Source organism: Kogia breviceps, chromosome 14 (genome assembly GCF_026419965.1).
Source record: "Kogia breviceps isolate mKogBre1 chromosome 14, mKogBre1 haplotype 1, whole genome shotgun sequence".
Taxonomy (NCBI): Eukaryota; Metazoa; Chordata; class Mammalia; order Artiodactyla; family Physeteridae; genus Kogia; species Kogia breviceps.
Genome location: NC_081323.1, coordinates 22,520,795 through 22,533,445, shown reverse-complemented (window position 1 = coordinate 22,533,445; position 12,651 = coordinate 22,520,795). Strand labels below are relative to the sequence as shown.

Sequence of the window (12,651 nt, the reverse complement as noted above, 5' to 3'; positions counted from 1 at the left end):
CGGCTGTTTCTCTGCTGATGGGGTTTCCTAGCTTTCCTGGACCTCAGTACAGGGCCGGACTTAATACATGTCTATCAGGTGAACAGACAGATGGATGGGCTTTTTATATTACATTTTTTATTGTTAGTTAATTGTATATAATTTACATACAGTTGTAGGAAATAACAGAGGGATCCTGTGTACCCTTTACCCAGTTTCCCTCAATGGTAAAATCTTGCAAAACTGTAGTATAATTATCATAACCTGAATATTGACATAGGTACAACCCACCAATCTTACTCACATTTCACCATTTTCACTTGTATCACCTTGTGGTTATTTAGTTTGATACAGTTTCACTGCATGTGTAGGTTCATGAATCCACCACCACAGTCAAGATACAGAACTCCCATCACTTTGTACACACTGGGGTCCTCCCTGTGGCCCTTGTATAACCAAGTCCCTCCAGCCTCCCCACCACTCTCTCCCCCTAGTCTCCCCACCAACCACTAATCTGTTCCCATCTCTATAATTAGGTCATTTCAAGAATGCTTTATAAATAGAATCATGTGATTTGTAACTTCTTGAGGTTGCTTTTTCCCTTTGGCGTAATTCACTTGAGATTCATCCAAGTAGTTGCTTGTATCAGTGGTTCGTTTCTTTTTGTTTCTGAGTGGTGTTCCGTGGTCTGGGCGCACCACAGCCATTCACCCATTGAGTGGTAGGTCTCTCGGGGAGCTTGTTTCCACTTTTGGCCTATATCAGATAAAGCTGCCGTGAACATTCCTGTATAAGTTTGTTGTGAAGGTGTTATCATTTCTATGGGATAGATGCCCAAGGTGCACTTGTTGGATTGTATGGTAATTGCACGTTTAGTTTTCCACAGTTTATCATTCTGTATTCCCACCAGCTGTGAATGAGTGATTCCATTTTTCCACATCCTCGCCAACATTTGGTGTTGTCACCAGCTTTTATTTTGGTCATTCTGATGTTTGCGTAGTGATATCTCACAGGAGCCGATGAATGGATTCTGCTGTGCCTTGTCACTGCCCCTGTGGCACTGGGCCTCACGCCATCACCGCGATTGGCAGTCCCTTGAAGGCCAGGCTTAAAGCCACTCCTCTGGTTCCTCTTCCGGGCTGGGCCTCACCCGGGGAGAGGCTCGTTTCAGTCCTCACTGGGGAAAGGGCAGTTGGAGTTAAGATGCTGAGAAAAGCCACTGGATGTGACCCGGCCCCTCACAGCAAGTAGCTACTGCTGTTTGAAAAGTACCTCCTGTTTCAGAACAAAAAGTTCAGCGTTTACGAAGCCAGCTGCGGGCCAGCCCTGGGCCAGATTCAGAATGGGACTCTGAGACACCAACTCCCACCTATGACGGGTCCTGGTTCCCTGAATCTTGGTGGAGAGCAGAGAGTCTGACCAGGCGTGATGGAGTCTTGGGGGAGGTAGACTGGTGTGTGGGGTTTTCACATAGCAAGGTGAGGGCTGGGGTGGGAGTGGCAAGATGTGGGGAAGGACAGCTGAGCCCTGAAGGGTGTGTTGGTCTCTGACCAGACAGGGAGAGGGCATCCAGGCAGAGGAAGCAAGGGTGGAGGGAAGGTAGGGTAGGAGGGAAAGACCTGGGGCAGGGGAGTGGTAGGTCTCTCGGTGAGCTTGAGGACAAGTGAGGTTAACCATTCCTTAGCTGTCCTGACCGTCACTCTGCTGTCACCATCCAGCCCATGCCCCGGATGGGTAAGACCTTTGTGTGGGACTCAGGTGGAGGGTGTGTTTGGTCCATGGGGGCATCCCCCACTAGACTTGGCCTCGGCTCAGCATGAAGGTGGGCAGGGCCTGTGTCTGTCTGTCTTGGTCATTGCTGCGTCTGACCCCCATTCTCCTGCTCCAGAAATCCTCACCGAGGCCAGAGCTAGGGTTGGGTCAGGTAGGGCCTCAGCCCTGAAAGGGGCTCGAGAGGGCTGGGGCCTCACCTTCTCCCCTGCCCTCCTCTCACCCATCTGCAGGTTCATCGTGCCTAGTGGCGTATAAGAAGACCCCGCCACCGGTCCCTCCACGCACCACATCAAAGCCGTTCATCTCCGTCACGGTCCAGAGCAGCACTGAGTCTGCCCAGGACACCTACCTGGACAGCCAGGACCACAAGAGCGAAGTGACGAGCCAGTCCGGCCTGAGCAACTCGTCGGACAGCCTGGACAGCAGTACCCGGCCGCCCAGTGTGACACGGGGCGGAGTCACCCCAGCCCCTGAGGCCCCTGAGCCACCCCCAAAACATGCAGCTTTGAAGAGCGAACAAGGGACGCTGACCAGCTCCGAATCCCACCCTGAGGCCATTCCCAAAAGGAAACTGTCATCTATAGGAATACAAGTAGGGGCCCTTTCACACTCTGTCCTCGGCCCACGCCGTGCACCTGCCTGCGTGTAATTACATCTGGTGGAGGCCCACTAGGGCTCTTGGGCAAAGGTGGTTTGTCTATTCTGGGGGGTCGGCCCCAAGCGGCCAGACCAAATTCCACCCGTAGTCACGTCTTCCTCACTTTCGCCCAAACATGCTGCAGGCTCTGCGGCTGTGGGCAGGTGTCCCTGCTCCGACGATGGCTTGTCCCGGTGAATGTAGTTACACTCAGCCAGCCATCTCCTGTCCACTGTTTGCCTGTCCACTGTCTGTCTGTTCACTCCACCCTTTGCCCTGGCAGCCGACGCGTGGGAGGCGGGACTGGCCTAACAGTTCTCTGATCCAAGGTCAGCTCCGGTGCGGAGGCCACAGCCCCGCCTGGCGGTGGGAGCAGCGTGGAGCGTAGACGCCGAGGGCCAGGGGCCCAGGACTCAGGGCCCTGGAGCCTTGGGGGTTGCTCAAGGGGAACTTTGCCCACAGCCCTCTCGGGCCTTGGGGACAGGTAGGTTGCTTGAGGTGCCAGGCCCATGTCAAATTGAGAAGTGGGATGTCAGTCCCAATGCATCCCTCTGTGAGAACGGATCCAGGCAGATAATTCCCCGGGACCAAGTGGCCAAAGCCAGCAGACCCTTCAGGAAGCCAGGCTCACTGTGCGCCCATGGCCAGGGCACACAGCAGGGCAGGGTGCGCCAGCTTCCCCTCCACTGCTTCATTGCACCTCCTGCATGCACTTAACATCAGTAATCTGTCTGCTGTTAGCTGAGCGGGGAAAACTTGGGCCCTGCTTTGCAGCTTTCAGGAGTTGCTCTAAATCCAGACTAAAGTGGAGCATACTCAGGGCAGGGAGGGAGGGCAGCTACAGTGAGCTAAGAGCTTGGGGGAGGCAGAGCCCCTCCAAACCCAGAGGGGGATCAAGGAGGTCCAGGTGGTGTGCATTGTGGCTTAGATTGGACAGGATCTCCATTTCCCCAGCCACCCCTGCACAGTTGGGCATGGCCTAGTAGATGAGAAAGCACCAAAATTACAGAAGGAACATAGGACTCAAAGGGGGGCAGAATGGACCAGAGACGGCTCACTGGCCGATTTCTTGCACTTGCCTCTTGGAGAGGAAAAATTTTGGCACATATACAAGAAGAAAGTCAGCCAGGAGACTATTCTGTTTTCTGGGCTCCTTCATAAGGGGTCCAGCCCCTGTCCTGTACAGCTCTCAGGAGAGATTCTAAGGAATACAGAAAACAGTCTAGTCTCAGGGTCTTTGTTTAGGCAGCCCCACCCTCTCCTTGGCCAAACCGGATGTTCTTATCTTTCCAGAAGACCTGAGAGAGAGTTAGACTCACCCTGAGCCTTTCACTCAGAAGTTCACACGGGGCTGAGTACTCTGGCTCTTGGGCCCATCCAGGCTTCTCCCCTGGGTTCACCCCACCCCCACTCCAAGCTCTCCAGGCAGCTTCTTGAGATCCAGTGATGCTGCATCCTCTGAGCTGGCTCTTGCTGAAGGAGAAATGCAGCTGCACCCGCATGGCAAGGAGGAGCCTGGTGCTCAGTCCCTGCCCAGGAAAGCCTCCCTGGCCTCTGAAGCCAAGAGACGAGAGTCTCCAATTTCCAAGGACACCCCTACAACTCTCATCCCACCCCTTGGTGCCTCGAGCCCTGGGTCAAGTGTGTGTTCTCCCTCATTCATGAGCAGTGGCGGAGGGGCTGACCTGGCTGCTCTGTGGCCACGTACCTCTGTCCCGGAAAAGAAAGGTAGGCCCAGGGCATCACTGGTATAGAAAAAGAGTGCCAGCTTTGCACGTGGCTCCCCTGGCCCACCCAGTGCTGAAGGTAACCTCAGCTAAGTGTGATCGAGGCCCAGGGACTTGGCCAGCTCTTGCCTTGGTTGCAGCTTTCAAATCCAGAACTGCTGTCCAAGGTTTGCCCCTAGTGCAGGCGCCTCCAGCCTGCCCTTCAGCTGCAGGGTTGGGGGAGTGATCTTTGCCTCGAGACAGCCCCGCTTCAACTACACCAGATAACGGCTGTGGCTTTGTGTGTGTGTGTTTTCTTTCTCTTTCGTTGTCCTTTTTTTTTTCTTCTCTCTGATGCGTGTGAAGGAGAGGACTAGAAGGAACGATTCCCACCTCTCGGAGGACAACGGACCCAAAGCGATCGATGTGATGGCACCCTCCTCAGAGTAGGGAAAGCCAGTCATCTCCACCCCATCCCACCTCCCACCCACCTGCCCGCCCGCCTCCGCGCGAATGAGCAGTGCCCGGCTTAACCTGCTCCGGCCTCGGGCCCACGTGCAGTGTCCGCATGCCTTGTGTCTGTCTGTCCACACACGTCCGTTTGCGTCGTCCCACTAATGTGAATTTCAGCAGCAAGTGTGGTGTTTGTTCTTTATTTTTGTCTTTGTCTCCGTGCCGTTGCTGTCGTTGTCCTTCAATAAGGTTGACTGCATTCAGCCAGTGCCAAAAGAGGAGCCCAGTCCCGCTACCAAATTCCAGTCCATCGGGGTTCAGGTAGAGGACGACTGGCGGTAAGTGGCGCCGAGCTGTGGCTGCCTCTCCCCTCTCCTCTCCCTCCCTCTGCTCTCCCCTCTCCTGCGCCTTCTCCTCCTGCTCTCCCTAACCCACTTCTCCTTGCTGGATTTCTAGTAACCGAGCTGGGTTTGGGGTGCGGGCGGTGGCCCAGGTGTGGGAGGCTGGGCGGGCGGGCGTGCTCAACGAGCGCTTGCTCTGTGACATTAATCAGCCATGGGGGCCGAGGCCGGGTGGAGACATGGCCTGGCACCCCGACGTTGGTGGGCGTCCTGGCCCCACTGCAGTAAACAGGCAACCTTATGACCTTGTCTGTGTGTGCGTGTGCGTGTGGGCGGGGCGGGGCGGGGGCTGAGCAGAGAATGAGACGGGGGCTGTGGGACCCGCTTCAGGCGCATGGTGAGCAGACGATGCATCCGTTTCTCTGTCTCCCGTGTGTCCGGGTCGGGGTGGCCTCTGGTCTCTGGACCTCTGGGTGACTCACCCCTTACTGTCCCCACCCCACTCCACCCCGCACCCACAGAAGCAGCGCCCCCTCTCACAGCATGTCCTCCCGACGGGACACCGACTCGGATACCCAGGATGCCAACGACTCGAGCTGTAAGTCATCTGAGAGGAGCCTCCCGGACTGCACCCCACACCCCGACTCCATCAGCGTCGATGCCGGCCCCCGGCAGACCCCCAGGATTGCCCAGATCAAGCGCAACCTCTCCTATGGAGACGACAGCGACCCTGCCTTAGAGGCATCCTCGCTGCCCCCGCCTGACCCCTGGCTGGAGACGTCCTCCAGCTCCCCCGCGGAGCCAGCACAGCCAGGGGCCTGCCGCCGGGACGGCTACTGGTTCTTGAAGCTGCTTCAGGCAGAAACGGAGCGGCTGGAAGGCTGGTGCTGCCAGATGGACAAGGAGACCAAAGAGAACAGCCTCTCTGAAGAAGGTGGGCACTGTGAGGCCGGCCCTGGGGACGGGGCGGGAGGGGTGTGGGTGCCAGCCCCAGCCTCCGAGGTGGGGTGGGGGGTTCTTAGGTTCTCTTCCTGGGTTGGTTGTGATTCCACCCCTTACTCTCATTCTTTCCTTTCTTCCGTCCATCCACCGACCTAACCAGACCTTTTTCCAGAAAGGATTTATGGCAGCAGCTGCTAGTTGCACTGGCTGTGGGGTCAGCAGCCCCCGGGTTTGAATCCCAGCTCTTCCCTTACTAGTGAAGTGACCCTGGGCAGGTCACTGAGCCTTGAGCCTCAGTTTCTTTACCTGTAACGTGGAGATAATTCTACCCTCTGATGCGGCGGTGCATGTTCAGGGCCAGACGAAGTGCCGACACAGAAAGTCGGCACCATAATTATGCCTTTGGCGGCTCCTTATTGAGCACCTACTGTGTGCCAAGCACCAGGGATCTAACTGTGAACCTCAGCAGGGTGTGAAGAACTATGAATGGGTTAGACAGAAGTCATCTACTTTCCCGCTTAGGCTTCTGTCTATACCATGCCTGTTTCCAAAAATTCCCCCAAGAAATTAGAGAATAGTTCTAGAAAGAGCAGGAAATATGTAGGGAGCCTAGATTCACAGGTGTTTGGTACAAGGGAGGGGTGGTTTGGAGATAGGCCCATGGGAAGCTCTGGCCCCTAGATGGCTCCCCTTCACAGACCGTGCAGGAAGGACAGGTCTCCCGGAGTATCCAGAAGGGATGGAGCCAGCATCCCACCGACCCCTGGTGGGGCAGGGCCTGAGGAAACCACCCCTTGATGATTCAGAGGCCCTGTTTTCACTCTCTCTAGGCCAGTCCCCAGCTTTGATGTCACACCCACTGGTGTGCAGGAAACTGTTGTGAGGTGTATACCTAATAACCTTTTACAATACCAGTATTTACAAAATCAGAACAGAGGCAAGGATCAGAGAGAGCACTAAATGGCTTCTAACAGAAACCATCCAGTCCTCGGCCCTTCCTCAGCCTTCCCCACTTTCAGCTCTCATCAACTGTGTATTCTGGTATTTACCTTCGTATTTCTTTTTTGTTTTTAAATGGGACTACCTTTTATTTCCTCTCAAATTAATCATCATTATGTATTGATCTCTACTATAATAGCTCAGTATTTAGCTCTGTCACCTCCACTTCCTGTGCCCCACCCTCTGTATATTATTACATCAGTTTGGGGTTAAAAAACAACCAGTATTTCTGTTTGCTATGAACATGTAAATGATGTTCACTGCAGAGCCTTGTAGTATATTATGATTTCATTTTCTTATACATTTTGTTTTTCCTAGAATGAATGGTTGCCTCATTTTTTTATACACTTTATTTTCTAAGCTCTTATTTGTAATTTTTTTCACATGCTACACCAGATCGGCCAGCCCCTTACCAATATTATTTTCCAGGTGTGCAAACGTATCAGATAATCTCATGATCTCCTATTTTTCCTGGTGCTCTCTGTCCTCTGCCCTGATCTGGCCAGCTTGCTTTCTGGGCCTGCTGCCAAGCTGCTGTCCAGAGACTTCCCTTTTCATCACCTGGGACTGCCCTTGGCTACTTTACTGTGATGGACACCCTGCTTTTTTGGACAACATGGTCTTCCGCTTTCCTGGTTTTAGCCCCTCACTTTACGGGAGCACACCTTCAGTTGGAGATAAATTTTTGGAAACTGTATGTCTTTATTCAGACCTCATATAGTTTGACTGGGTGTAAAGTTGAAAATAGTAAATACAAATTATTTTTGTATATAAATATAGATATAATTTACATATAAATAAAGTTGAAAGTAACTTTTCCCTTGGAATCTTAAAAGAGGCTGTATTATGTTTAGCTTCCATTACTTGTGCTGAAAAGTTTGAGGCCATTCCAGGTCTCAGTCCTTTGTATTATTTTATCTCTGGAAGCTGTTAGGCTCTGTTAGGATCTTTGCTTTACCTCTCTTATGAAATTTCTCAATGATGTGCCCTGGAATGGGTCTTTGTGCCAGTAGTTAATAGGCCACTTTTATGTGGAGACTCAGATCTTTTGTTTCTTGCAGAAACAGTCTTGCATTAATTTTTAAAAATAATTTCCTCACTTCCACTTGTTCTGTTTTCTCTCTCTGAAATTCCTGTCACTCACATGTTGGATCTGCTAAGTTGATTCTGTCTCTGATCTTTTCTTTCTCTTATCTTTTTGTTGTCTTTCTTTCTGGAAGGCTTTCTTTTTTTTTTTTCCCTTTTCTTTTTTTTCCATGCTATAACAACTTTATTGAGATATAATTCACATGCCATAAAATTTACCCTTTAAAGTGTACAGTTCAGTGGCAGTTAGTACACTCATAATGTTGTGCAACCATCTCTGTTATCTGAATTCAGAACATTTTCATCACTCCAAAAAGCAGCCCCATGACCATTACTTCTCATCCCCTCCTCCCCACTAGCTCTTAGCAACCACTAATTCTGTCTCCGTGGATTTGCCTGTTCTGGACATTTATGTAAATGGAGTCATACAGTATGATTGTATGACAGGTCTTTTGTGTCTGGCTTCTCTTGCTGCATGTTTTTAAGGTTCATCCATGTTGTAGCATGTATCAGTTCTTCATTCCTTATTGTGGAGTAATATTCCATTTTATGGATAATGCTACATTTTATTTATACATTTATCTGTTGATGGACATTTGAATTGTTTCCACTTTGGGGATAGTATGAATAATGCTGTGCACATTTGTGTACAAGTTTTTGTGTGGATCTGTGTTCGTTTCCTTTGGGTATATAAGTAGGAGTGGAATTGCTGGGTCATATGATAATTCTGTGTTTAACTTTTTGAGAAACCTGCTAAACTCTTCCACAGTGGCTGCACCATTTAACATTCCCACCAGCAGCACACGAGGGTTCCAATTTCTCCACATCCTCACCAACACTTGTAATTATTGCTCTTTTTGATTATAGCCATCATGGTGGGTATAGTAGTACCTCACTGTGGTTTTGATTTGAGTTTCCATGGTGGCTAATAAAGTATAGCATCTTTGCAAGTGCTGTTTGTGTATCTTTTTTTGGAGAAATCTGTTGAGTTTGGGAGGTTTTCTTGACCTTATCTCTAAACTCTGTATAGCCATTCGTATAAGAGCTCTTTCTTACTGTTCCTTTTTTCATAATATTTTGTCCTTGTTTTATGGATAGAGTATCTTCTCCTACCTTTCTAAGATTTACATGTGTATGTAAGTTTTCATGTGTCTCTGTGTTGTCTCTATTTCCTTTAGGCTCCTTTTTTCTATGTGTCTTTTTGGGTTGAAGTCTTTCCTGGAATGTCCAGTGATCTTTAATTGTTTATTCATATTAAAAGTGAGGAACTAACTCAGGGATAGGAAGGGATGGAGTAGAAGATTTCTGTTTTTGTTGTAAGCCTAGTAGTTCCACTTGCTGGTTTTTGATTTTATGATTTAATTTAAAATAAAACTTTGGAATTCCCTGGCAGTCCAGTGGTTAGGACTCGGCGCTTTCACTGCTGTGGCCCAGGTTCAATCCCTGGTTGGGGAACTAAGATCCCGCAAGCCATGCGGTGCAGCCAAAAAATTTAAATTAAAATTAAATAGGGCTTCACTGGTGGCGCAGTGGTTGAGAATCCGCCTGCCGATGCAGGGGACACGGGTTCGTGCCCCGGTCCAGGAAGAGCCCACAGGCCACGGAGCGGCTGGGCCCGTGAGCCATGGCCACTGAGCCTGCGAGTCCAGAACCTGTGCTCTGCAACGGGAGAGGCCACAACAGTGAGAGGCCCACGTACCACAAAAAAAAAAAAAAAAAAAAAAAAAATTAAAATTAAATAAAGGACTTCCCTGGTGGTGCAGTGGTTAAGAATCCGCCTGCCAATGCAGGGGACACGGGTTCAAGCCCTAGTCTGGGAAGATGCCACATGCTGTGGAGCAGCTAAGCCCATGCGCCACAACTACTGGAGCCCATGCTCTGCAACAAGAGAAGCCACTGCAATGAGAAGCCCACGCACCGCAACGAAGAGTAACCCCCACTCACCGCAACTAGAGAAAGCCCACGTGCAGCAGCAAAGACCCAAAGCAACCAAAAATAAATAAATAAAATAAATTTATAAATTGCATGTTACGTTCTTTTAAAAAAAATTAAATATAATCAAATTAAACTTAATTTTAGAGTTAGCAAACTATATAATATAAAAATAGCAAAAGTCATGGCAATATACTGATATGTTGATAATATATGGTAATAACATCAAAGATGAAGAAATAATTATTTAACTATCATGATAAAAACTCTTTGGGACTTCCCTGGTGGCACAGTGGTTAAGAATCCCCCTGCTAATGCAGGGGACACGGGTTCGAGCCCTGGTCCAGGAAGATCCCACATGCCGCAGAGCAACTAAGCCCGTGACCCACAACTACTGAAGCCCACACGCCTAGAGTCTGTGCTCCAGGACAAGAGAAGCCACCACAATGAGAAGTACACGCACCTCAACGAAGAGCAGCCCCCGCTCACCGCAACTAGAGGAAGCCTGCATGGAGCAACGAAGACCCAACACAGCCAAAAACAAACAAACAAATAAATAAATAAAATTTATAAGAAAAAAAAAATAGCATTATTTAAAAAAAAAAAAAGTCCTCTAATAGCAGAATAAAACTCATAATGTACAAGATTTTGTTTGAATACCTCTGTTCAAGTCTTTTGAGTATATACGTAGGAGTGGAATTGCTGGATCATGTGGTAATTCTATGTTTAACTTTTTTCCATTTTTTTGTTGTGGTAAAATATATATAACATAAAATTTGCCATTTTAACCACTTTTCAGTGCATAATTCAGTGGCATTACTTATATTCACAGTGTTGTATATTACCAACATCTATTTCCAAAACTTTTTTATTACCCCAAATAGAGATTCTGTACCCGTTAAGCAATAATTCCCCATTCCCTTCTCCACCTAGTCCCTGGTAACCTCTAATCTACTTTCTGTCTCTATGAATTTCCCTATTCTAAATCTTTCATGTAAGTGGGAAGATACAGTGTTTGTCCTTTTGTGTCTGGCACGTTTTCAAGGTACATCCATGTTCTAGCATATCGGAACTTTATTCCTTTTTATAGCTGAATAATATTCCATTGTATGTAAATACCACATTTGTTTGGTCCATTCATCTGTTGATGAACACTTGGGTTTATTTCCACCTTTCAGCTACTGTGAATAATGCTACAGTGAACGTGATATGAGAATCTGTTTCAGTCCTATTTTCAGTTCTTTTGGGTTTAAACCTAAGAATGGAATTGCTGGGTCACATGCTAATTAATTCTATGTCTAGCTTTTTGAGGAATCGCCAATGTTTTCCACAGCAGTTGCACCATTTTACATTCCCACTAGCAATGCATAAGGGTTCCCATTTCTGTATATCTTTGCTAACACTTGTTATTTTCCATCTTTTAAAAATATTATAGCCATCCTAGTAGGTATAAAGTGGTATCTCATTGTCCTTTTTAAAAAATATTTTATTTATTTATTTTTAAATTATTATTATTTTTTTACAGCTGCGTCGGGTCTTAGTTGTGGCATGCAGGATCTTTCATTGCAGCACACGGGCTCTTCGTTGCGGTGTGCGGGCTTCTCTCTAGTTGTTTCTTGCGGGTTTTTTCTTCTCTAGTTGTGATGTGTGGGCTCTGTAGTTTGTGGCACGTGGGCTCTAGTTGAGGTGCTGGAGCTCAGTAGTTGTGGCATTGGATTAGTTGCCCTGCAGCATGTGGGATCTTAGTTCCCTGACCAGGGATCGAACCCACATCCCCTGCATTGGAAGGTGGATTCTTAACTACTGGACCACGAGGGAAGTCCCCATTGTCATGGGGACTGATAATGACTGATGCTGAGCCTCTTTTCGTGTTCTTATTGGTCATTTGTATATCTTCAGAGAAATATCTGTTAAGTCTATTTAATTGGGTTGTTTGTCTTTTTGTTGTAGAGTTTAGGAGTTCTTTACATATTCTGGATAATAGGCCCTTGTCAGATGTATGATTTGTAAATATTTTCTTCCGTTCTGTAGGTTGTCTTTTCACTTTCTTCATAGTGTCCTTTAATGCGCAAGTCTTTAATTTCGATAAAGTCCAATTTATCTATTTTTCATTTATTGCCGTGCTTCCATTTATTTTTAAAACTATGAGTATATATTAATTTAATAAAAGTTAAAATTAGGACAGAAAAACGAAGCAATGAGAGACTAACTGGCAGCTCTGTGGGCAGGGCCCGTTGAAAGGTAGGCTTCTGTAGACACCTTCTCAGAATACTGGTTTTAAATAACATACAGTAAAAATTATATCCAGGGCGTCTCTGGCGGTGCAGTGGTTAAGAATCTGCCTGCCAATGCAGGGGACACGGGTTCAAGCCCTGGTCCGGGAAGATCCCACATGCCGCAGAGCAACTAAGCCCATGCGCCACAACTACTGAGCCTGTGCTCTAGAGCCCACAAGCCACAAACTGCTGAGCCCACACACCACAACTACTGAAGCCCGCACGCCTAGAGCCTGTGCTCTGCAACAAGAGAAGCCACCCAACGAGAAGCCCACGCACCGTAATGAAGAGTAGCCCCCATTCACCACAGCTAGAGAAAAGCCCGCGTGCAGCAACAAAGACCCAACACAGCCAAAAGTATAAATAAATAAATTAATTTTAAAAAAATTATATCAAGATAACAAAGGGAACCAATTATATTAATATACAGTTTCTAAAATAGTGAATAAATTTGTGATATAATACTATATATACTTTTTTGTTAAGGCATTAAGTAATACAGTCTAGCAGTCAGTCTAAAATTACTA

The 12,651-nt window shown here is 48.0% G+C and overlaps 1 protein-coding gene across 12 annotated transcripts in view; it reads left to right on the top strand.

Annotated features, from left to right (window-relative positions):
- Positions 1-12,651, top strand: part of DLGAP4 (DLG associated protein 4) — a 140,689-nt gene that overhangs the window by 100,303 nt on the left and 27,735 nt on the right. For 6 of the 12 annotated variants that reach the window (XM_059037985.2, XM_059037983.2, XM_067012202.1 and 3 more), the window contains 3 exons: positions 1,983-2,344; positions 4,798-4,886; positions 5,411-5,823. In XM_059037985.2, coding sequence (XP_058893968.1) covers positions 1,983-2,344; positions 4,798-4,886; positions 5,411-5,823 — 864 coding nt within the window. Of the gene's footprint in view, positions 1-1,982; positions 2,345-2,718; positions 2,874-4,461; positions 4,542-4,797; positions 4,887-5,410; positions 5,824-12,651 lie in introns of those variants that run through there. The other 6 variants (XM_067012201.1, XM_067012204.1, XM_059037984.2 and 3 more) reach the window with 2 other exon arrangements.